The 25,283-nt window shown below is 53.4% G+C and overlaps 1 protein-coding gene across 2 annotated transcripts in view; it reads left to right on the top strand.

Moving 5' to 3' along the window:
* The first annotated feature begins 368 nt into the window (after window positions 1–368).
* Window positions 369–25,283, top strand: part of KLF8 (KLF transcription factor 8) — an 85,264-nt gene continuing 60,349 nt past the window's right edge. For both annotated transcript variants that reach the window (XM_067548466.1, XM_067548468.1), the window contains exon 1: window positions 369–709. Coding sequence is in view for 1 of the 2 variants with exons in the window: in XM_067548468.1 (XP_067404569.1) it covers window positions 683–709 (27 nt within the window). In the remaining variant the exon portion in view is untranslated. The remainder of the gene's footprint in view (window positions 710–25,283) is intronic.

Raw genomic sequence — 25,283 nt, forward strand, 5'->3', positions numbered from 1 at the left:
GGCCGGGAGCGGAGAAGTAGCTGCTAGGGTGTTGCCGGGCCGTGCAGCCCGGCTCGTGCACGGGAGGGACGGGGAGGTGGAGTCAGGGAGGGACAGGAGCAGCAGCCTCCATCCGTGCAGCTCCCCCACCCCAAGGAATCACCCCCTGCAGAGGCGATCGGGGGAAGGGAAGGGGTGGGGGGGTCCTTCCCCCCACTCGGGAGAGTCCTGCAGCCTCTGCGGAGAGCGCGGGGCAGTGGCCTGGGGAGGGGGCGGCACAATAAACCCAGGGGGGAGCCCAAGTTGTGCATTGCAGCTTTAAAGAGGCTGGTGATTGACAGGGCAGTAGCAGTGGATGGGGTGGAGCCGCTGGGTGGGGTCAGGGACAGGCAGCTGGTGAAAACGAAAAGAGAGCGAGAGGGGGGGGAAAACAACATTGCCCCCCCTCCCCCGCCCTTGCCATCAGCAAACACCAGGCGAGGAAGAGGAGAGGGGGAAGAGGAGGAAGGCTGAGTGGGAGCAGAGCCCTACCAAGGAGCCTAGAGCCTCCCCCACCCACCTACTCCACCCTCCCACCCTCCCTCCAGCGCAGCCAAGCGCCCAGAGCTTGCCCCGTGCCTGTGCGCCCGGCCGCCCGCGCCCAGGGGGGAGGCAGAGGGAGGACACCCCCTCCCCGGAGCGAGCCCAGGGGGCGCAGGAGGAGATGCACTCCGAGGAGCAGAAAGAGAAAGTAAGTCCCTTTCATTTTGTCTGTGGTCCCCCCCCCCCCCATGTGGTCATGTGGGGGAGGCTCCACCTTAGGAAACAGCCTCTTTCTTGCAGATCAGGGGAGTGGGGGCTGCTTGCAAGGCTCAAGGTCCCCTGGGGGGCGGGGGAGGGCTGTGCGCACCCAGCCCGGCCAGGGCCTGGGACTGGAGCCTTGGCTCAGCTGCCCCGCGCTCTCTGCCCTGCGCTGCGGACGGATGAGGGCGCAGCGAAGGGGGTGGGGTGGGTTGGTTTTTTTTTTTTTTTTTAATGCAGTGGACAAGGCAAGGCTCCATCTTGCCTGGCCTCTTAAAGGGGCCGTGCACCGCTCGGGAGAGAAGGAGGGAGCGTTGGTTGGAAAGTCATTGCAGGAGGTGGGGGAGAAGGAGGGGAAGCTCTGTTGGTGCAGTGAGAGACCTTCCCTTGCAGTGACATTGCTGGGCCTGCTTTCCCCCTGCAGGGCAGAGTCTCACACTGCCCCCTGGGTGATGTGGGGTTCAGTGTGCAGTGGGGTTGGTGGGGGTACACCCCGCCACGTTCCCTGTCCTCCTACAGCTAGAGATTACCCATGTCGTGGTTTAACTGCTTCCTGAGTGTGCAGCAGAGACTGCTAGCTAGGCACCTGTGTGTCTGTCTCTTATTTGCTTTCAGAGCACAATCAAAGCACGCGTGTGTGTGTATGTGTCTTACTGATCTGGGCAGTCGCATCGCCTGGTACCCTGGAGGCATGAGTCAGTTTGGTGAGGGTGCTGGCTGTTAGTGTCTGAATGCTGTTACGTTAGCCAGTGTGTGGTTGAGTGAGAAGTTGCCCAGTCGATGGGCCATGAGTAAGGGAGGGTGGTTTCTGGCACTCCTTGGACATTTTCATCCATCCTGCCAGCCCTGAGTTGCCATCTGCCTCCTTGGTGCAGATGTCAATTGCACAAGTATTGCAGGAGTGGATGGAGCCTGGGAACAGTAGCTTTCACATTGCACAGAACGGCAGTGATGCTGGCAAAGCTAGGTGCCCTGGTCTTGGAGATGGAGATGAGATGAGGGAGAGTGATGAATATGGCACAGGTGCATCTCAGTGGTGTATCTTTGGGAGAGCCAACTCTCTCTCTTCATCTGACTAGAGGCCTGGGGATAGCAGTTTTAAAGGACTTCAATAGAAAGATGAGCGGTACAAGAAAGAAACTGACATGCACGTGTGAATAAATATGGACTCTATTGTCTATCCTCTATTGGGCACCTCTCTTGGCTAAACACTGGTGGGAAAACTACTGAGGATCTTATTAGTCAAGAACATTTTATGTCTACATGATGCTGATCAATGCAGGAACGTATCTGATCCATGTCCTGAAGAGCTTAGGTCCAGATTTTCAAAAATCACTGGTGATTTTTTTTGGGTGACAAACATGAGAGTCTTAGAAAATGCTGAGCCACCTGCCCTCTGAAAATCAGGTCCCTTCCAGTTGGGCATCCAAAATTGCTTGTCGCTTTTGGGAGTCTTGGTTTACCGTCCAATGGATTCACTCTTCCCCTTTGTTCTAAAACTTGGAATGCGTTCAGAAAACTGGAGACTCGTACAGCCGTGGGTGTGTCAGTACTTGCAATGTTGTATAGCTCTACAGTTGGTGTCAATATGAGTTCAGACCTCCTTAAGTAGAAGTGCGGTCTAGTGGCTGGACTGAGAGCTGGGACTCCTGGGTTCTGTTCTCAGTTCTGCCACTGACTTACTGTGTGAATTTGGACAAGTCACGTATCCTCACTGTGTTGTAATTTCTCTATCCATAAAATAGGGATGATCATTGCCTCTCTGCTAGGGGGCTGATTGGGAAAGTTAATTTAATTAGAGGGTTAGATGATGAGGGTGTTGTGTAAGCACGTTATAGACCGTGCTGAAACTTTAATTTTAGGATTAACTTCTTAGAATTCTTCCACAGCTGGTTGGGGATAAGAATGTACACAGAAGATTTGACAGGGCTCAAAGGTGCGGAGCCTTCTTCCTCAGAAGAAGAGTATGGGATTAAAAAAGGTGCCTGTTCTCGGCCCTTGCATCTGAAGATGATCAGCAGTGTTCCACCCTGGTTCTGAAGGTGTTGAGAGGTTTAGACTCCTGATGTAGCTTATTATCTCATGGGCTTCTGCTGCTAGATGATGGGGTTATTTCCTCTGCCTATGATTTTTAGAAGCATAGGGATCTTGGTAGTGATTCCCTGATGACTCTCGCACTGAGGGGATCCTAAAGCACCCTTTCAGCAGAGAAACTGGAGGCATTTACAGAGCAATTGTATCACACGGCATTGTAGAAAGGAGGGCAAGTATCGTTATTGCTATTTTACAGAGGAGAAGATGGAGGAAGGTTCAAGTGGTTAGAGCTGGGCACTGGGATTCAGGCTATCTTGGGTCCATTCCCAGCTCTGCCATAGACTCCCTGTGTGACCTTGGGCAAGTCACTTAATCTCCATGTGTCTCAGGTCCCTGTGGATGATAACACTTCTGGGGGTGCTGAGGATAACCTCTTGGTACTATTTGTGTCTAGGTGCTTCACCATAATGAGGGCTGTATTAATAGATGCAGGCACAGAGAGGCTGTCATTTGCCTCAGGCTGCATGCACAAGGACTCCCACTTCTGTTGTCCTTTTGGTCCATAGTGCTTCAGCTCCCAATTAGGGACAGGTGGAACTAGTGTAAACAAGAACCAAAGAAATCTGTATCCAGAGCAGTCTTAATCACCGGAGAACATAAAGCTGGAATCCGGGCTGCTGAGCCTGCTTGCCAGCATATTGGATACTGGATGGCGCCTTTTGTGATCATTATGGATGTGTGTGTCCTGTTTGCACCAGTCACCCAGCCCTGTCACATCTGTCATCCCACCCTTTGTAATTCACATCTACACCTCTGAGAACATTCCAGTGTCACATTTTGGGATCTGAATGAGGGACTCTCTGGTACGGTGTAGAATAGGTTTTACTGGAATTGGTTTTAGTGACCCCGAATCCATGGTTTGACTGGAATAGGTACATTTCTCTTGGCATATAGCTCTGTATTTTTTTGTTTTATTTTTAGGTTAATTAAAAGGTGACTTGTAAAACATTAGGACAAAAGTAAAATAATGGGCTTCTGCTTTTTAATTTCTTTTTTCTGCTTTATGATGGAAGAAGGAGGTCAGAAAGCCCTGCTCATTTTATTTTTACCCTATAAAAATATCAGGAATGTTAATTCTGGCTTCCCTGTGTTTGCGGGAGGACTTGGTGGGTGGGTGGTCTCAGAGATGGGCCCTGTGCCACCTCCATTGAACAGATTTGGGACATTTATTCTTTCACACATACTTTCTTTCTCCAAAATGTTAATTGGGCATAGAAGTTTAATGGGAGTTAACAAAAACCAAAGCTGTAAAGCCCCTAGTGGGCCACTTCCCTCAGTTACCCGTCTTTCATGTTCATGTGATGTTGTCATTGCACTGGTTCTCTCCCATTACTGATGAATCTGCTCTAGGAAGTGATAGGTGACCTGGGGGTAGGTAGCAAGGAGGTGGCTGATCTGTATTAGCATTCCCACATTTGCTTTGGTCAATGGAGCTGCACTAGGATGATCTCAGATGAACTGCCCTCCAGCAGTGTTATCTTCTGGGACATTTCCCAGTGGCACAGTCTCCTGCAACCTCTGTTGGTTTAAGCTTTCTTCTTTCCTTGGTCATACTAATCTGGTCAGGTGTCTTATTCATTCTTTCTGCTCTAGTCCTTCCATCCCTTACACTCTGTTTCCCCCATTGTGACTGCCAAAGATCCTTCCAGCTGCTGTGTCAAATCTAGATTCTGTTGGCTTTTCTGGAGGACCCCTGGGGTGTGGGGAATAGGTGTCTTGGAGATGTCAGTTCAGAGGAGCTGAGTCTTTTCTCCCACGTGTGTAGGCACTGGAGTTAAATAGGCAGTAAAAAAACCCCAGAGATTTAAACATGGCTCAGTTTCTTCCTCTCCGTTGCTCAACTTTCATTTTATGGACTTGTGTGGTGGCACTGGTTTTGTACTTCTCCATCTGTCACAGAAGCTTTGTGGGATAGGCAAGACCTGAATGTCTAATATCTACCCTTCTCTGTTCTAAAGCAGCAAAATGAGGGCATGCACCCAGTTTTCCCGGTTCTCTATAATGGAGTTGCAAACCCTGGAGACCACACATTCCAACAAGCAATGATCCATCTTGATCTGTGCTGCCAGGGGCTGCATTGTAAAACTGGCACATGCTTGCAGCAGATAGCCTTTGAAAAACCCTGTGCTGATAGCTCCGTACCTATGGATTCGTTCCTGGTAAGTGTAAATGCACATGGGAGTTGTCATTGGCTTGCGTGGATTTAAATGAAGGAGATCATCCCAAATGGGACCACTTTCAAGGCCGAGCTACTTGTTTAAGAATTAGATTGCTAGAAGCAGTCTTGCCTAGTAGCCTCATGTAGGCAGGAGAGGGAAGCTGGTTTGAGAACCTTTGCTGAACTGCTGGCTACTCCACCCATGGCAGGGACCTCATTCCATCTGGATCTGTGGCTGCATGAACTGGAGCTGATGTGTTACAACATCTGGGCTATAATTCTTCCTCTGAGGTATGCCTTCTGGGACACGCCCAGCCTCTGTAGGCCTTAGGAGCTGGGATCCTGAGCTTGCGGGTTTTTTAACCCCTTCTCTGCACAGCTCCTTTGGAATCTGTGGATGTCATAGAATCATAGAATATTAGAGTTGGAAGGGACCTCAGGAGGTCATCTACTCCAACCCCCTGCTCAAAGCAGGACTAACTTCAGCTATATCATCCCAGCCAGGGCTTTGTCAAGCCTCAGCTTAAAAACCTCTAAAGATGGAGATTCCACCACTTCTCTAGGTAACCCATTCCAGTGCTTCACCACCCTCCTAGTGAAAAACTTTTTCCTAATGTCCAACCTAGACCTCCCGCCCTGCAACTTGAGACTGTTGCTCCTTGTTCTGTCATCTGCCACCACCGAGAACAGCCTATCCCCATCCTCCCTGGAACCCCCTTTCAGGTAGTTAAAGGCCGCTATCAAATCCCCCCTCATTCTTCTCTTTTGCAGACTAAACAAGCCCAGTTCCCTCAGCCTCTCCTCATAAGTCCTGTGCTCCAGCCCCCTAATAATTTTTGTTGCCCTCCGCTGGACTCTCTCCAACTTGTCCACATCCTATACCTGCTACATGCCATGGCACTAGAAACGTAGCCACTTCATCCTAAGGCATTTCACGCTCATTATATCCAAGAATTGCTTTGTACCCCACTGTAGTGCAGCCACTTCTGGGAGGGAGCCTGATGGCCAGGCGCCTTGGGGATGGGCACATTGGAAACATGTAAACATTATGGCTGTTTTGGGAAACAGCAGAGCGATGTGTGTGGCCAGAGGCCTGGGGGAGATGCTCTTACACATGTGCTAGCATCTTGCTTAGTGTGTATACAGGACATCCCTGGCTTGTTGAGGTCTCACTTGTGTAACCTGCATACAGGTCTCAGAAGGACAAAGAACTGAAGTGACCCTTTGGGGACTAGAACCTGTGGATCCTTGGAGTCTCCATGCCATGCCTTAAGCTTGGGTCACTTAGGTCTTGCCCGTGCTATGGATTTTTGCACCAGTGTAACTGCCACAGGTCAGACCCTTAGTGAAAACACTGTGCGTTGTTGATACCTGGTTTTTGCTCTGGTGTAGTTCATGTAGGTTTCAAACGGGCAAAACTCTTCAGTGTAGACCAAGTCCAAACTACCTCCTCCTGGAGGGAAGAATCAGGCTTGGGTCCCAGGGCATGGCAGAGGGAACAAACAGGAAGCTTGTGTCTGACCCATGTGATGGTCTGTTGTACATGGCCATCCCTGGCAGTCCAATGACTGCTGATATTGGCCAGCGCAGCCTTCGTGGGAGACCTAGTTATATCTGGCTGTTTCTTCTAAGCTTGTGGCTGTTTCCCTCCCCTTCACACATCGGGCTCCCCACACAAGCCCTGATTCCTTTTGCAGCGTTGCTGTTCACCTGCTGGAGCAACCCACCTTGGATCTGCCCTCCGGCGCCTCCCCCCTCCCCCCAGCATGTCCTTGTCGGAGTGGGCTGGAGTTCACGACACCGGGATCCCTTGCTGGCATGCAGGGTGACACAGAACATGCTGTCCTGGGAAATCCGATCTCTGCTCTTAACCCGCTGCCCTGCTTGCTCTGGGTCTTTTTTTTTTTTTTTTTTTTAAAAGGATGCTGAATGGAATTAGCCTCAACCTCTCAACAAAAGGGCGCTTGTTGAGACGTACCAGTGTGTGTCCGTAGGGCCCAGCGCGTGCTGACTGGGGCTGGAGCAGAGGGAGCACCTTGGCTTTGCCAGAGGTTACCTAAAGGAAAGGTGCTCTGGCTGGGTTTTCTTTTTTCCTTTCTCTGCTGCCCTGCCTCATCCTTGGGGATTCCCTGCCCCTTCCAGCCATACCTAGCTGGCACATGTTCCCATTTTATTTTAAATGGAGTCAAATGCAGCTGGACTTCTCATTCCCTCTGCATCAGTCGTGTCTGCAGGACTTGGGTGCTGACCATTCATTTGCTGCAAACCAGCAGTGGGTGCATGTACTTTTTAGCTGTGTCACCCCAAAATGGTGCCCCCTTTTTAAAAAAAATCTCCTTCTGTTTTGGAGACAGACTGGTATACACAGATCCGGGGTGACCTTGGGCAAATCACTTAATCTCTTCGTGCCTCAGGTCCCCATATTCTGCCTGTGGTTGTATCCCTTTCGCCTGTTCTATCTCTTGTGATCTTAGATTCTCCTCTGTATAGATTCTTATACTGCACTCATCACCGTAGTGTCTGAGCATCTGAATGGATGGCTCTTTGAGGCAGAGACTGCCTGTCACTAGGTGTGTACAGCACCTAGCGCAACGAGGCACTGATGTTGGTTGAGTTTACTAGGCTAATATTATTATTTTCTGTAGGGCCTAGGAGCCCCAGTCGTGGACACAGAACAAAAGACAGTCCCTTCCCCTGAAGAGCTCACAGTCTAAGCAGTACAAATGTGGTAATGCAGAATGCTTAGGTTAGATTTGAAGGCAAATCAGATTTGGGGCCTGAAGGAGCTGGCGAGTCCTGCTGAAGATGTTAGTCTCCTAGGATGTGAGGAGAGGTTCTTGGAGGCCTGGAGAGCAGAGTGCTTTTTGGGGATGTTACTGCTCACTTGTGCTTTTTAGCAGCATTGGAGTTTTCCCCTGTGGGGGGATGGGCCTCAAACTGAAACTGTTCTGCCTTTTAAAAACTGAAAGGGAAACTTCTGCATGACACGAACGTTATGATTAGCTGGAAAATCCCACAAATGACATTGAACGAAATGAAAAGCTTCCTGTTTCTTTGTAAATGTCCCCTGGCAAGTCCTGACCCGGCTCTAGGTGAGGTGCGCTGATGGGTAGCCTGCCCTGCAGCTGCTGCTCTGTCCCTGCTCTGTGGCTGCAGGTCTCTGCACAGGACAGATGGTCTCTGCCCACCACACCCAGTCTCCGCTGGGCTGGCATTCCAAGCAGGGTTCAACCGGGGTGAGCTTTTTCAAATTTCCCCTTGCCTCCAAAAAAAAAAAAAAAAAAAAGTCAGGTTGGCCAGTTAAATATAAGTGACGCCGCCCAAACGTTCGTCTGGGCCAGGCCTCGCTGAGCGGAAGAAGGATGGTCAGCATGGATGAGCGGTCAGATTTCAAGCATCTCTGGGTAATGTCTGCGCTGTCTGCGGCTTAGGTGGCTCTTCCCTGGCAGAATGGTCCCTTTCCCCTGATTCAAGCCGCTCAGGGGTTTGCCCATGGGAAGGTGCTTTGGAGAGAAGTGAGCGTTTAAGCCCAGGCCTGGCCTGTTGTGTTATTCCTCTTGCTGTCAAACGAAATCCATGAGACTTGGTAACTGTCCAGCGCTGGCTGGCGTGCCTGTGCCTGTGCCCTCTGTACTGAGGCAATTGGCAAAGGCCACCTGGCTCCCGAACGGGGGAAGGAGGTTGGGATCCAAATATCCCTGCCCCCCGCTCCTCTGCCCCATCGTTTCACAGCCAAGCTGAACCAATTCATACCCAGGGATGGGTTAAAAACAACCCATGAACATCTCTGTTAATGAGCTTTGCCCTCTTTCATTTTGGGATCGCAAAGCACGTTCCAAAACATGACTATCCCCATGTTACAGATGAGGAAACCGAGGCACAGCGAGGGAAAGAAATTTATCCGCAGCTGCAGGGTGAGTACTTGGCAGACCCAGGTCTCTTGACTACCAAATCCAGTAGGGTCCCACCATGGCCATCTCTGCTGCTCAGTGTCTGGCTGCGCTTAGAAATGCTGCTGCTTCCAAGACAGCAACTCTTGCTGACTGGTCAGAAGCAGGAAGTAGCAGAAAAAGATTTGCTTTCCTAAGCAATCATCTCCCTTGAACCAAGAGCTGTTGTGGCCCCGTGGCTAGGAGCCGTGGCAGGGATTCAGGAGACGGCTCTAATCCCAGCTCTGCCGCTGCCCTGCTGTGTGACCTTAGGCAAGTAACGTCACCTCTCTGTGCCTCGGTTTCTCCACCCATGTCTTGGCTGTATAGACTGTAAGCTGTTTGGAGTGGGGATGCTTCTTATGCGGCGAGCGTGCGCAATGGGGCCCTGATCTTAGTTGGGTGCTTCTGCAAGGTGAATAAATAACAATGATTGATGTCTCAAGCCCTGTGGCACCTCTCTGAAATGAATCCAGCCTCCGTCCCCAGTGCCAAGTGTACATGATCCGGGTGCCTAGACACCCGTGACTATCTCAGGGCCTGTCTGCAACGGGTTACTCCAGTGCCTTTGCCAGCCGCTCCCTGCCTCTGTCTGAGCCATTTATAAGCATGCGTAGCCTGCGTGACATTGAGAACTTGCAGCAGGCTCCTGTGCGGCTTGCAGACGTCCTTGGCAAAGGGGAGTCCCAGCGGGGACGTGCCTTTCTGCCCTCTGGGTCTTGCCACTGTGCCCACCCTTTGGAACAGACACTTCAAGCCGCAGGAGCTTTGGCATGGGGTGAAGAGGGGCTTCCTGCTGACCAGTAGGGGGTGCTAGAGCTCCCAGTGCCGCTGCAGGGCAGGGCTGGATGGGTGGGTGTACCAGTCCAGTTGGAGGTGGTCTGGTTGTACCAATCCAGTTGGAGGTGGTCTGGTTTCGTTGCCTCTGTGGAATTGGGGCCAGGCTCTTGGAGAATCTGACTCTCTGAGCAGAGTTGTGTCCGGTCACTTTGGGTTGTCTCTAAAATGCACCCATGTTCGCTTGAGATCCCAGCCAAACATATCGTCTTGGCTGGGTTTCTGGAGTTGTTCGATCCAGGAGGGAAGGCCCTAGGGCAGTGTTTCTCGACCTTTCCAGACTACTGGACTCCTTTCAGGAGTCTGATTTGTCTTGCGCACCCCCAAGTTTCACCTCACTTAAAAAACACTTGCTTACAAAATCAGACGTAAAAATAGAAAGGTGTCACAGGATGCCAGGACTGACAAATTGCTTTCTTTCTCATTTTTTATCATAAGATTGTAAAATAAATTGATTTGGAATATAAATATTGTACTTAATACTATATGGAGCAATATAAACAAGTCGTCTGTGTGAACTTTACTTTGTACTGACTTTGCTAGTGCTTTTTATGTAGGCTTTTGCAAAACTAGGCAAATATCTAGATGAGTTGAGGTACCCCCTGGAAGACCTCTGCCTACTCCCAGGGATAACGGGTACCCCTGGTTGAGAACCATTGACTTAGGGGATTGGAAAAGTGACAGAAGGTCGTTGGAGCCTAGGCTCTGCCAGCCGAGACAGGATCTGTCGGGAAGGATTTGGTGGCCTCAGCCCAGTTTGCAGAGGAGGGGTGTCTGCCTTGTGGTTAACCCCTTGCTGGCTGTCTTGTCAGAGGAGCGGGTCTCACCTGGGAACACGTGCCCTGCCAGCCGCTCTTCATTGAGAGCCTCTTGCTAGGGCTCCGCTCACTTCAGCCTGGGCTCTTCAGGACACTGTGCTGCTGGCTCAGGAAGGGATCTGACACATGGTGGGGTGGGGGCTGCCCCTTTCTGAGGTCGGGGCGGGGCAGTGGGGATAGATGGGGCCGCTCTTCTGATCCGATGGGGCCAAGTGGGCTTAGCTTCCTGCTCCTTACCACCCCAGAGATCGGAATAAATGGGGGGCATCCCCTCTCTCCAAGCTTGCGTGGTGGGTGAGCTCCCCTCTCTGCTTCTCCAGCCCATCTAGGTTATGCCTTCGGGCCTGCCAGGCAGACGCCGCATGAGCCGTCCTGGGTCTGTGCCTGTGTGCCATGCTCCCCACCCCCTCTCCAGCTGTCAGCCCGGAGGCCAAGCTGCTCCCTCCCATCCACTTCCTCCCTAGCTGTCTCTTTGGGGCCAGATCTGTCTCTCGGACCCCCAAAAAAGCAGCTTTTCTGTGGCTCTGGAGCCAAAAGAAACCGTCCCCAGTAGAGCACCTGCCTGTGCTCCCGCCCTCTCCTCCCAGGCAGGGATTAGCAGGGCTGGGCTGCAGGAGGGGCCCTGCTGGCCCGGCAGGGGTGTGGTAGTCTAACCACGCCCAGCTGTGCCTCTGTGCAGTATCCCAGCGCAGGCCCCTGGCCGGTGTTGCACAAGGGTCCCAGGTTCAGGAGGTGTAGCAGCCGACGGGTCAGAAGATTAGGCTGAACAAACACACGATCCAACCTCCCCTCCTCCTCCCTCCCCCTCCAGCCTTGCCTGCGGGACTGGCTCTGGGCACAAGCACAGCAGCCGCTTGCTCAGCTTCCGCAATTGGCAGCCTGGCTTCCTCCCCTCCCCCGACCTAATTCTGGGAACGGGCGAGCAACTTGCGGCCTGGCCTCAGACAGAAGTCAGGCCCGGCCGCGGGCCGGCTGCGCCTTGCTTCTGCTTGCATCAAGGCCCCTTGTGCTGTTGCATAGCTGAGTTTGGCCCATCCTGGTACCCCCCTTGCTGGGCCAGTGCTCCTCAGCCACCGTTCTTGGCGGGCGGGTCCCCTCCTTGTTCACAGGTAACAAGCCTCCTGTCTAATCACCAGCCCTGCCGAAGCCCCAAGGGCTCGGGAGACCTGCTGGCCTCTCTGGGCCTCAGAGCTTGCCAGCAGCACTGGCTGGTCAGAACGCAGCGAGGGAGACAGGTGACGATGCGTGCGGCACCTCAGGCTGGGCCAACAGGAGAGCAGCTCAACACTGTTTGCAGCTCAAGGGGAAACATTTTGTATTTATTTTTAAAAAATACCCTTGGATCTCTTCTCCCTCCCCCCCCCCACCCCTCATATTTCCATTTAAATATTTCCCGAGGCTGTTGGGGAAGCCTTATGCTAGGTGAGGAAGCAGCATAGACTGTAGGTTAGAGCAGGGCACTGGGAAGCGGAAGGACTGGGTTCTGGTTCTGCTGCGAGCTCACTGTGTGAGTCCCTTCGCCTTCCCACGCCTCAATTTACCTACCTGTAAAATGGGGATGGTAATGCTGGCCTGGGATTGCAAAGTGCTGGACAAGAAATTACCTGAGAATGAAACTGACTAGTCTGCTCCCAAGTAGAGCGCTAACAGAAAACCAACAGTGGAAGAAGGATGGTTAAACCACTAGACTGGCACATGCAAGATCTAATTTCAGTTGCCAGATTTTCTGTGTGACTGAATATCTGTGCCTCAGTTTACCCAACTGTAAAATGGGGATGATCCTTCCTTTGGCTTGTCTGTTTAAATTGTACGCTCCCTGGGGTGGGGTCTCTCTCGCTATGTGTCTATACCATGGGGCCCTGACCTGAAATGGGGACTTTTGTGATGCAATGAATGATTTACTTTGTGACGTAGGTCTTTATACCAGGGTAATATAGGCTGCCTCTAGACTAGGATTTGCAGATGTGACGTTAACGTGTGTTAAATCTTAGTCTAGTCAGATTTCAGGAAAGGTTCAATATGTTGCTGATTTGTGTTCTGTACGCTGTTCTTCAGAGCCCGGCCTTATCCATGTTGTGCGTGATATAATCACACAATCGATTACACTAAGTTCATCCATTCCTCCAGTAGCCCATAATCTTAACTCCGATCTGCAGGTTCCCAGCTGTTCCCTCCAGGAATGCATTCCGTGCCATCACTTCTCTGTGGAGCCTGTGTTCCTTTTACACTGCACCTGGTCTTACCAGGCCCCATTCTTTTTCACACTCCTCCATTTCCCCTTGTTTCTGCCTCAGATCAGCCCTCATTGCTATATGAATCCAGCCTTTTTAGCACTCCTTATCCTTAATGCCTTCCATGTTCAGCTGATTATGCTTTTAATTGCTGTTTCCCGCTTGTAACCTCTCCTGCGTGCACAGGCCCCCAGTCAGCTGTAGCAGCTAGCAGTCACCTTTGGTCTGTGTGGACCATATGCTCTGAGCATGTGAATATTGGGTCCTATCCCAGGAGCTGAATGACTGAGGTCTCCTCCCTCTGCAGAGCCTGTAACCTTCCCTTCTGCTTCTCCACCCTGCGCCATGAGCCAATATTCTGGGACCTCTTTGTCTCCTTGACACCTACCCGTCCCCTCCCTCCTTTCTGCTCAGCTGCAGCTTCCCTTGGAAAGGAATCCTGGCACCAAACCACAAGTGCAGAGCCCATAGTAGTCTGCTGATCCTTTCCCTTAGCCACCCCCATGTTCCCCCCTCCTTACTCCGATGGCCCCCCTCTGTTTTCTGCTCTGTCCACATTGTATGCGTCTGCTGTCCCCATCCCTGGCCCGACCATCTGTGTGCCGTCTGCCCATTCTCACCTGCTGCTTCTTCCAGCCGACCCCAGCAGCCCCCTGCTCTGCCATCCCTCAGCCCTCCCCTTCCCCCTCCCAATGCTTCTTGCTATCCCCCTTGCAGCCTACGCTTTGGCCTTCATAGCCCTGCCCATGAGGACACCTGGTCCTCAAGAGATCATGTCCCCCTCCCCGAGTGCTGCTCTGCACCTGCCACTATCTCTAATACCCCGTTGGGCAGCAGCCTCCTCCTTAAACCACCTCCCAAACCTTCCCTCACTTCCTCTCTGCTTCTGTCCTTCCCACGTCTACCGCTCCCCCCTCCAGAGACCTGGGTCGTGTCAACTGGGAGCCTGAACCCCCAGCCCTGCTCTTCAGTGATGTGATGTGACCAGGCACGTCACCCGCAGCAGGTCTCGCCTCCTACCAACCACGCGGGCGCCAACCCAGCCAGGCACTTCCTGCATTTCACCACTGGTTTCTCCCAGTCTGTAACTTTCCCCCAGCCATGGCCACTGCTGTGCCCGGCATTGGATCTCCTCCTCCAGGATCCGTGGCTCGGTGCCTGGTCTCTGATTAAACTTCAGCACTGCCACTGCCCTGAATCTGGATCAGCAAACTGCTGCCAGGTGAGCTGGAAGAATTCTGCACTAGCGTCTTCACGGGTTTGGGACATGCCAGCCTAGCTCTCCGTGGGAGCTGAGCAGCTTCCTTAGTACACTGGCCTCTCCCATTGTCAGAGCAGCAGTGACATTTGCTCCTCCATCCCCAGGCACAGGAATTCTCTAGCTTCACTGCCGTTTCCTGCTGGGGAGTTCCTGGTCTTCCACTATGTTGATGTTAAGGGGTTCAGTTCCCCAGATTCCACACGGTAGCCAGGTTCCTCATCCTTGCTGCTGAGCTGTTGCCCTAAGGCCTTAGAAATCCCAGCTCCTCAAACGCTGCATCGCTCCGGGCTCAGAGGCGGTTTCTGACGCTGCTCCCTGGCCCTCTGCTGTGTGTTCCGGTTTTGCTTCCTGTGTGGGGTGAAGAAGTCCCCGCAAACGCATCCTGCCTCGAATGTGTGAGGAGGTGGTGGTGAGGGGGGCACGGGGTGAGACACAGCTTCCTGTGATTTGCAGGTGTGTACGGCCGTGTAACTCGTATGTCCGGTGGGAGAAGGCAGTCTCGCTTTCTGTTCAGATGATCAGCTGTTAGGGTGTATACGGTGCCTCTCATCTCCAAAGACATCCCTCCTGCTCAACTCATGGGCACCCGTCCCTGAGCATGGGTGAAATCGGCTGGCGCTCTTCAGACGATTTTGATCAAGGAAACCAGGGCAAATCCACCCTGCTGTGAAAAGGCCCTCAGGTCTCTAATGTCCTAACAGTGGAGAGGATCATGGCTTAAAATCTCTGACCTCCACAATCTCACCCCACCCATCCCCATGCAAACAGCCTGGAACTGGAGTGAATTCTACCCTAGGAGGAGCAAGGACGGAGTCGCTCCATCCGAATCTGAACCTTTGGTCCTGGGAGCAGAGATATTTGGGACGCGATGCACTTGGGGAGCAGATATTCCCGGATCTTGCTCAGCACTTCTGTAAAGAACCAGCATCTGTTGAGTGCATCCTGTCATGCTCCAAGGCTGCAGAGAAGTGACCGAACATCCCTAGTGCCTCTTCACAGCCCCAGTCTGGACACAAATGATAGGCAGGGGGATTAAAGATATGATGGAATTTGAACTTCCCTGCTACAGAAAAGGCAGTGTAGTGTAGTGGTTAAAGCAGGACTCATATGAACTAGATTCTAATCCCACCTTTGCTCCTGATTCAACCTGTGTGACTTTGGGCAAGTAATTTCCCTTCTTCGTGCCTCAGTTTCCCCATCAACAAAAGGTCATCCTTGTTTTGCAAAGTGCTTTGAGATCCTCCGGTGAAAAGCTCTGTGTGAATGCACAGGACTATTACAATACAACTTTATTTTTTATAGCATATCTGATGCAAATTCTGTCTCGGTCACTGGGTGATATATCCCTGTCATAAAACTCCAGCCCACTGGGCTGCCCATCAGAAATCCTTATTGCCTCTGTCTGGACCTGTCAGACACCAGTCAAATGCTTATGATCTGTCCATTGAGGCTTTGACAGGGCTTTCCCTGTCTTCCCTGTTGCCATGAGTGAGAGGAGTGGTCATGTGGGTTTCCGACGGGGAAGACAGTTTATTTTACACAACTCACCTCTGCCCATCTTTCCTTAGCACAGCCATCGATGGCAGCAGATCCTGTTGATGGAATGATGCTTTCTCCTGCCCCCTCATTGTGTTTTTCTCATCAATACACTGGAATGAGGAATAACTACTCTCCTTGGGCCCAAGGAGGGGGAATTAAAAGCATGAAAACACTGCGCAGCCTGGTCATCGGAACATAGGAACAGACTCGCTGCATGGACCAGCTGCAAGCCATTGCTTTGCCCCCTTCGCAGGATGAGCCCTTAGATCACATGGCTGTATATTAGAGAACTGAGGTGCTGAGACATTCGGAGACTCAAGTTCTAGGGCATCTGGTTTTACTCCAGTGGAATCTGCCCCAGTTTTTGCTGTGGATTGTATCCCTTGGTACAGTGCAGTTGTGATCTGTATGGTGCTTGCCTGTCAGACGTAGTCACTTAGTTAGGAAACTTGCTCTGAGGGTTTTCTGCAGTTGCGGGAGAGCTGTAAATATAAAGAGTGTGTCCTGGATATGACTGTGAACCAAACAATTGCCTTCTGAGCCCTGCCTAAATTCTCTTCCTACCTTCTCCCCCAGCCCTGAGCCCTCTGCACCAGCACAGATGAATTTTATGCTAGTTCCTCGTGGTTTTTTTTGTACCAATGTAGGGGGCTGATCCAGTGAAGGAATCTGTTATGGAGAAACAGCACTGGATCCCAGCTGGAGCTTTGTTTGGGGGAAGGATGTCACAGCAGGGGGACCGCCACTAGAAGGGCTAATGGTTTAGTGCAAACAGGATACATTTCCTCTGGGCAAATGCCGACTTGAGTCTGGGGTTGGAGACTGCCTGTGTAAATTTGGAGAGGAGGGTGGAGGGGGTGGGGTCTTCCCAGCTCTGTCACAGCCTCGGTGTGACCTTGAGCAAGTCATTTAAGCACCATGCCTTAGTTTCCCAATTTACAAAGAGGCGATACCCAAACCGCAAGGGGTTTGTGAGGATTTGTGGGTTCCTGTATCTCCTCTAATGGGAAGGGCTATAGTAGGGCACAGTGTCATTACCAGACCTTGCTCCTGTTGCTATCACATGACTCTATAGATAGGTTCGTCTACACTGCAGAAATAATAAACAACCTATGGCCATGAGTGCTAGAGCCCAGGTCAACTCACTTGGGCTCAGGGGGTTGCGCTATGGGGCTAAAAATACTAACACAGGCATTCCCGCTCAGGTTGGAGCTTGGGCTTCGAAACCTGCCGAGGGGGGACTGAGCGGGAACATCTACACTGCTATTTTTAACTCTGTAGCATGAGCCTGAGTCAGTTGACCTGGGCTCTGAGACTCGCTGCTGTGGGTGTTTTTTGCAGTGCACGCATACCCTATGTGGCCTGTCTCCATAAACTTCCTATGGGCATCTGCCAAGGCCTGGCCAGCTGCCCCACACTGGATGGGTGACGTGCAGCATCATACCCACGTTTGTAGGGAGTGAAAGGATACAGTTTCTGGCTTAGAAGCCAGATTTAAGGCAAAATAGATATCCATACAAGGGTTTGCACCAACTTAGAATCATACTGGTTTGGTGCAGTATTTAGACTAGGCCTAAGAAGGTTGTCCAGACTTCCCCTCCCCATAGGAGATGTCGCCTCTTACTCCAGAGGTGGCTGCATTTCACTAGTGCCATTGTGTAAAGCTGGAAAGTGAGTTGGGACCTTTGGGATTTATAAATGGGATCGTTATTGCCCCTTGGTGCCTGGGGTTAGTGAGGCACCGAGACAGCTCCCTGTTTCACCTCCCTGGTTTCTGAAATGCCCACCTTCCTTCTCTTCTCTCTCCCCACCCCCCAAAAGACCAGGGAGGATATAGGCCAGCAGTTCCCAACCTTTTTGGCTCGAGGGCTACAGATTAGAATTTTTTTTACAACCCTGAAAGGCCACCAGTCTCCGCCAGCAGCCCCGTTTCCCCCCCCCCCTCCCCCCCCCCCACTGCAGCCAGAGGAAAGGAGTTCAGCGAGGAGGATCTCCCGTTCCCCGGGCTGCAGCAGGGAAACCGTGCGCTCCACCTGGGTTCCTAGGCAGCGGCTCCTTTCTGCAGCCAGGGGGACTAGAGATCAGTGCTCTGCTCCCTCTGGCCCCAGCAGGGACCCAGTGCTTAGGGATCCAGGCAGAGCGCTTTGCCATGCTCCCTGCTACAGCCAAGGGAGGGAAGCGCTGATCTCCCATTGCCTTGGCTGCAGCAAGGTGCCCGCACTGGCAATGCGCTCTGCCTGGGTACTTAGGCAGCGGCTCCTTTCTGCAGCCAGCGGGAGGGGAGCTGCACGCTGCTCTGAAAGAACCGGCCTGTGGGCCACAGGTTAGCCTATATCAGTGGTTCCTAAGTGGTCTTGCATCTTGGGAACCTCGGGGGCCATAGGTACAGTCTGTACATGGGATCTAACCCCAAACCAGTTCTTGCTGACACATGAAACAGTTGCTCTGAAGGCTGCCCTTGCTGGTGTATTAATGCAGTATGAAATGTAATACACCAGTGCCAGTGTTCACTCCCATGCAGCAACTCATTTTTCCAAGTCAGTGCGAGGATAGAAATTGTGGGTGGTGGCCAGGGAGCCTGGACAGATGCAGGAGGTGCCATGATGAGCCAGTCTGAAAAGCCCAGAGCGCGTTAAATGGGGGTAGTGGGGACCTGCTGCTGGACGATTCATATGACACATCTGCTGGTGCCTCGGTCAAGATCGATCCAGGGGCAGCAGTTTCATCTCTGAGCTTTTACGCTTTATAATATGTCTAGTGAAGTCTCCCTGCATCAGGGCAGTCGGGGTATGAATGTGGCTGGCGTCTAGGTGTGCCGCTGCTACCTGGAGCCTGGGGGCAGCTGGTCCTGTAGTGGCATGACTGACACGATTCTCCATGGCACTGGATCCACTCTGTGTACAGGCGACAGCCCCCTGCATGCTGCTGCGCTTTCAGCCCCAAAGGACGTTCATGGGTTCTCCTGCGAAGGTGGCTGGTGGGACATGGGCTGACCTAGCTGTTGTGTGTTGCCAGGGGGAGTCCACTGGGCAGCAGCCCATGGTTTTCTGCTGCAGGACTTCTGCTGATGTCTGGATCCCATCACATTGGGCGATGTGAAGGGAGGTGGGGGTGGTAAATGAACAGAGCTATGTCGCTTTTGATTTCTAAAGTGCGCACCTTGGATCCAGGGACCAAGATTAATCCAGGGTGGTTCACTAACAAAATAACAATTAACCAATTGACCAGTGTCAGTCAATGGCCCCACCCTGAGGAGAATTCGGCATCTCTCTAATGATGCTCCTATTCTATCCATCCATCCCGAGCAGTGCTTGTAGGGCGCCCATCCCTACGCTATTAATGACCCTATTTAGGGAGCCCTAACAGTATGTAGAAGGGATCTCTTCTCCTCTCTTTCCTCTTGTACTTTGTCATCCCTGACTCCTGTTTCCACCCCTCCCCCATGTGAACAGCTGTCCAAAGAGGGATCTGAACTGGGAAGCTGTGCTGGTGCCCTTGCTATTGCTGCCATGCAGTGCTGCTCAGAGAGTGGATCCCACATGGGGATCTCTGCATCAGCCTGGACCCTTAAGGTTGAGATTGGTTTGGGTGGCCCAGTTTGAGACACCCTGGGGAGGCCTGGTTTTCCGAACGTGCTGAGCCCCTCCATCCCCTCTTCTGGAAATCTGGCCTCTTTGAGTTGGGCTTCTAAAACTGAGGCACCCAAAACTACAGGTCGCTTTTGGAAACCCTTGGCCAGACATATGTTCCCCAGGTATTGTTCTGGGGCAAATGAAGACTCCCTCCATCTAGCACTCATACCGTCAGCGCAGCGTGCTGTAGCTGTGCTATCGGGAGCACATTCAGACTCCTCGCCCCTTCTTTCAGGCAGGCAAAGATTGTGGTGCCTACTTTACAGATGGAGACACGCCGGGGATGAAGTGACTTGCTCAAGGCTGCAGGAGTCAGTAGTAGGGCTGGAATTAGGACCCAGGAGTTCTGGCTCTCTTGGCTATGATTGATTCTCTGGACTGATCACACATCATGTTTCTGCCTCCCACGTACCCTGGCTGGGGGCCGGTGAGAGATGTACAGCTCTGAGGGATCCTGGGGGGGGGGCAATCGGTCCAATCCTTCTCTCTAAGGGGCCGTTTCCCTCTCGCATCTGAACTCCAGCGTTGAGTTGGCAGGAGAAGGGAGCTGTCGCTCAGCCTCCAGAGCCTGGCTCTGGGTGCTGGGAACTGTCTCTGGCTCTAGAGGCTGCCAGTTGCCTGTTTCTCCGCAGGAGGCGTGTTGGCTGGGGCGTTCCTAGCTCATTGGGGGGAGGGGGAGCGTACCTACAACCCTGGCGGTTCCAAGAAACTGCCTGGGACTCTTTCCCCACTCATGCACGAGGCCCTCACTGTCAAAGGGGAGTGTAGCGCCAGGCTGAGGTGGCATTTTAGTCACCATTGAACTACACAACTGTCTCCCTGAAGTTCCTCTTTAGCTGGGTCTGTCCCGTCCCCCCCACCTGCTCTGGGCATCCTGGCAGCTCTTGGTCCCCTTCCCTTTTTGGGGGGTGGTTCCAGGCTCTCCCAGTTCTAGTCCTGCCTCCTCTCCAGAGTCCCACACATGGTGGCAAACGTGAGCTGGGCTGGCTTCTTCTGTAGAAGCTGCTCCGTCCCTCCTCCTGCTGAGTGGCTAAGTGTCCAATGGTCCCTGCTAGCCCACCTGATCCCCTTTGCTTTGCTCTCCCCCCAGGGACATCAGCCTCCCTGCATGTGGCCTTTCCCCAGCCTGACAATGGAGCGAATCTCTCTTTGGCCCTCCTGGCTTGTGTTGCGGAGGGATCACGTGCCTCGCTGGGCACTGTCCTCTGCGGCATTCCTGCCTGCGGCAGCACCACCACTGGCTGCTGTGCTGTCCTCGCCCGGGGGGGCAGTGGAGTAGTGTGGGACCGTGGGATGTTAACCTGGGTCGTGGGCAGGCCTCTGAAAATCAGGCCTCTCTCTGTGAATCCCAGCACCCACCAGCTATGGGGGGTAACGGACCCTTTCGTGCCACTGGTGAGAAATCCCGTTCTTCTCCTTCCCCCTCTCCGCAGGCCGACTGGCCGGTTCCCCTCTGCTATCGAGGCTGAAAGCCCTGCTCTTTTTCCTGCTTGAAAGATCTGTTTGTTTGCAACCGTTTACAGCTCCAGCGCTGGGCTAACCCTGTGCCTGCTCCTCAAGGAACATGGCCACGTCGGCCGCCCTTGCCAGGTGCCACCTTTCACCTGGCTCTGCAGAAATTCTTGCTGGGTCTGGTGTCTGGGATGTGCAATGCACCTGCAAGGAGCAGCCGGGCCTGGCATTCTCATCCCAGCTCGCATGGGGCTGCTGGACACACAGGCTTTGCTCCTTAGCCCGGTACTCTGCTTGGCAGAGATGCTTTCCACTGCAGTGATCTGGTGCGGCTTGAGGTGCCGGACGCCTGAAGATGCTTACTGACGTGCCTCAGCCTTTCTCAGGGGGAGCTCGGTCTCCAGGGCTCGATCCGTTCTGGGCCTCTTGGGCCGTCATTGGAGGGGACGGTGGTGGATCTGTGCTGTAGATATCGCCTTCACCTCTCTCTCTGCATTTCAGGCCATTCAGCAAGCCACAGATGGTGACAGTTCTTGGTCTCTGCCAGTGGCCTGGGCTGGATTTGAAGCCATGACCTGCAGATGAAGAGCTCTGAGCCTTCTGTTCTGGCATTTAACCAACCCCCCTGAATCCCATTTTCCTGCTTCTAGTGAGTTGGGCACAGGCATTTCTCCCATACTTATTTGTATTGCCGTGCTGCATAGGCACCCTAGTGCCTGGTCCGGGACCAATTGTGCTAGGTGCTGGACAAACACAACATCAGCACAGACAGCAGATTCCTGATTCATTTCAGCACATCACGGCATGCAGGCGTGCAATCCTGGTGACGGCCACCTTGTGCTTGGTGACCGCCTCCCATGGCCCCCCAGCCTCCTCCCCACCCAGCCAGCTAACCTGATTTAAGGAAATAGGGGCCCTGTGCCTTTAAGAGTAGGGTTAGTTTCCCATGGAGCAGGAGGCGGGCTCTTGTGACATGCTTGGAAGGTCACAGCTGTGAGCTCGGAGGATGGGGGGGAACCAGGGGAGATCCGGACTGCGGCTGTCGCTGTGATTCTGTCTGTCTGAGCCCAGCCAGCCCAACCAGCCCAATGCAGGGCTGGGATCTCTCCTCCCTGACAACATCTCAGGGTGGGCCCAGATCTGGTTCTTAAAGCACCGGGTGTGGCAGTAGGAGGCAGTCGCAAAGGGGCCATGCCTGCAGAGGTTGCCAGTCGCTGGCCCTTTAAAACCCTCCTTCTGCCCATGGACAGCACTACCCCTTGGAAGCTCATACCTGAGTTTCTATAGTGCCTCTGTCTAAGCAGGTCTGTGGGGTGGGGTGAGCAGAGAGAGTCCCTCTCCCTAGCCAGACCCATCCAGGGCCTGGTGTGGGGCAGTACAGCAAGCCTCTAGGGATTCTGGTTACCAAAGAGATGCTGTCAAGGTCGTTTGCACTGCACGTGGGCACCAGCTTCACTGGTGCTTCCCGCACAGTCTCCAGCCTAGCACCCCCCAGATGCCTTGATATTGGCCAGCTCCTTGTCCCCACTCTACAGGGGAAACTGTGGAGTGAAGGGACTTGCCCAAGGCCGCCCAGAGAGTCTGTAGTGGAGCTGGGAATCAAAGCCAGGAATCCTGACCACACCCCTAGTTTCAAGTACCAGATCTCCCCTGCTTTTCCATACCTTAAATCTCTGGCCTGATGGTGGTAGTTATTGAAGAAACACCCTTTGCTTGCGTCACCATTTCATCCCCCTGAGGCTCTGGGAAGAGGATATCTGAGCATGAAGGTTTTTGGCAAATGCTTGTTTTTGTTTGCATGGGAACAGTTATTCTGTTCTCTACACCAGCCATCCCTGTGCAGAGCTAAATCAGAAGTGCCTCTCTCTTCCCCTGCCAATGGGCCGTGCATTCATTGTCGACAGCCAGACACTATGCCCTACTGCCCCATCTGCACCTGGGTGCATGGGTTTGTTTACGGTGAGACATGCAGGAAATGGGGCGTCTTTCCCTCTCATGTATAGGGCTGTAGCAGGAACTGCTGGAATCCCTGGGCCGCTCTGGGCAGTATGGGGCATCTGGCTGGGTGAGGCCTTAGAGGTGGGCGGGAGTTAATAGTCAGGGCACCTGGGTTGTGTTCTGTCTCTGCCCCTGGATCACTTAGGCCAAAACTTTCAAAAGTGGCTGCTAATTCTGAGCAGACATTGGCTCAGGGTGCTGCGCTCTAAGCCTCCAGCTCCTGACTCTCCCACAATGCTGGGCACCTGATGTGGGATGGAGGTTCAAGACCTATGGGTTGGTGCCAGTCAGCAGAGCTCCATTGGCAGTCGATGGATCTACACTGGTTTATGCCTGCTGAGGATTAGATGTGAGCTGAAGTCCCCTGCACTTCTGTTGCAGCCTCGCCGTCTGGGGGCTTGTAGGGAGGGCTGCAGGTACTGTGCTTGACGAGGGCAGAGCCCCCGGCCTCCCTAGAGTTGTTTGCTTTTTTGACCTCTTGTAGCACTGCAGGCACATGGGGCCCTTCCGGGCTGATTGGGTGTGTGGAAACCCATGAGGGGGTTTGGCCGAATAAGCAGTGCCGGCTCCCCTCAACCCTGTGGGATACGTGGATATTTGATACCTGATGTCACTGCAGGACGCAAGGGCAGCTTGCAGCAATATCAGTCCTTATTAAACTTGAACCTTCTCTGCTGGGTGCAGTCACCTTTAGGTAGGGAGCTCTGCCTGTGCTCCTCCTGATCTGTAGCCCTCCCTGCTTCCCTACACCTGGGCTCCCCACACACAGATCTGCCAACGCCCCTCCATCCTGATCTACAGCCCTGCCCCCCACTGTCTCGGCTGTGGGCTCCTCACACGCTGTTCTGTTGATACCCCTCCATCCTGATCTGCAGTGCCCTGCTCTCTGATCCTTCGAGAGCCCTGCTATTTTAGTCCATCCCTGTGGCCTGCAGCACCTCTGTTTCTGCCCTCCCCACCTCCCCCTGCAGTTGGTATATAGTAGCCAACAGATCCCTTTCAGCCATGAATATTTCAGGAGGGCGGGGTGCTGTGTTCTGAGGTCCTGTGTGTTCACAGGGGGTGGGGGCGTGTGCTGCAGTGGGCCTGTGGCTGTGTTAGCCACGTGCGTGAGGCCCCATATTTCTAAACCTGATCTGTTCCTCAGCTTGTTCCTGCAAGGCGCAGAAGGGAGCTCGGGTACCTGGCTGCCTCCTGCTGCCGTCAGCCAACGCGCGCTGTGCTTTGTGGCCATTTCTTCATGCATCACTGCCGACAGATGGAAACCCCATTAAATAGCTGTATGTGTCTGAGCCCTGTAATTACACAATTGGTCATTGTGGCGTACCTGGGAAGGGCCACGTGCTGAGACGGCTGGGAATGGGGAGGGACTGATTATGGGGTGAACTGCAGGGTACCTCAGTCAGGTGCCACTCCCAATGGGTTTGGGGACCCCTGGACAGCGCTGTCTGGTGATCGGATCAGTGGATTACAAGCTGGGGGATAAGTTCAGAGGCAGGAACGGACTTGCGCTGTGACCTTAGCAAATTCCCTTGTCCTCTCAGTGCCTCAGTTTCCCTGCCGGCACAGTGGCTGTATGGACGATTTGCCCACTCTGGGGCAGAGGAGGGTGAGTCTGGAGGGAGAGGCAGGGCAGTGTTTTGTCGGGAGCAAATGTCTTTGCTCAAAAAGCTGGCATCTCCTGAGTTGTGCTGCTCTCCAGTTTCTTGTGCTGGGGCGGGGCGGGAGTGGAGTCAGGGCTGTTGGGAATGCCATGTGCAGGGAGTCTTCTGGGTCTGGCGTAGTGCTGAAGGGGCATGTTTGGGCATGCGGAGAGTTGGGCATAGTTGGCAGTCTTGAGAAGGGCTGGGGCTGGAATAGCAGGAGTGGCTGCAGGCCAGGATTGAGGGGCACTGGCAGAGCTGGGGTGGGGTGGGGGGTGAGTCCAAGTCTGGCATAGTGAGAGGACAGCCTGCAGATGGGGATGGAGGGTGGTTGGCAGAGCTGTGTGCCTGGGGAGAAAAGGAGCCCAGGTGTAGAATAGCAAAGGAGATGTGGGTCCGGATTGAGGCGCACGGACAGAAAGCCCAGCAGAACTCTGACCACCCCCAGCGGGAGGGCAGGTTGCGGTTTAACGAGGTCTGATGTTTTTGACGTCTCCCTTGCGTTTTGCAATGACATCTGGTATCAAATATGCAAGGGCTGAGCCAATCAGAGTAGAAAATACAGTGTCCACAAGCTTGAGGGGAGCTGGAACAATGGAGGATGGGCAGGGGGGCATCAGCAGAGCTCTGTGGGGAAGCACACTCAAGCTGGCACCTTTCTCTACCTTAGTGGCTTTCAAAGGGAACTTCCTACGAGCGCCTGCTGAATCTCTGGTTTCCCCAAAACCTCCCTCCATCACCGGCCAGGCCCCTTGGCCCCTCAGTCACTGCATCTGACTGAGCGACTTCCACCCTGCTTCACCCCCATGCCCATCAGCCTGGCATGCTGGGCGCTGCGAGGGGCAAGTGCCTGCAGTTCTGTATAACTGGCCTGAACCGGATTAGAAGTGGGCGTTTCCAGTCCTTCCCCCTCCCCTTCCCCCCGTAGGGTC

The sequence above is a fragment of the Emydura macquarii genome, unplaced genomic scaffold (assembly GCF_026122565.2).
Source record: "Emydura macquarii macquarii isolate MOO-44397 ecotype Brisbane River unplaced genomic scaffold, CSIRO-AGI_Emac_v2 contig_1253, whole genome shotgun sequence".
NCBI lineage: Eukaryota > Metazoa > Chordata > Testudines > Chelidae > Emydura > Emydura macquarii.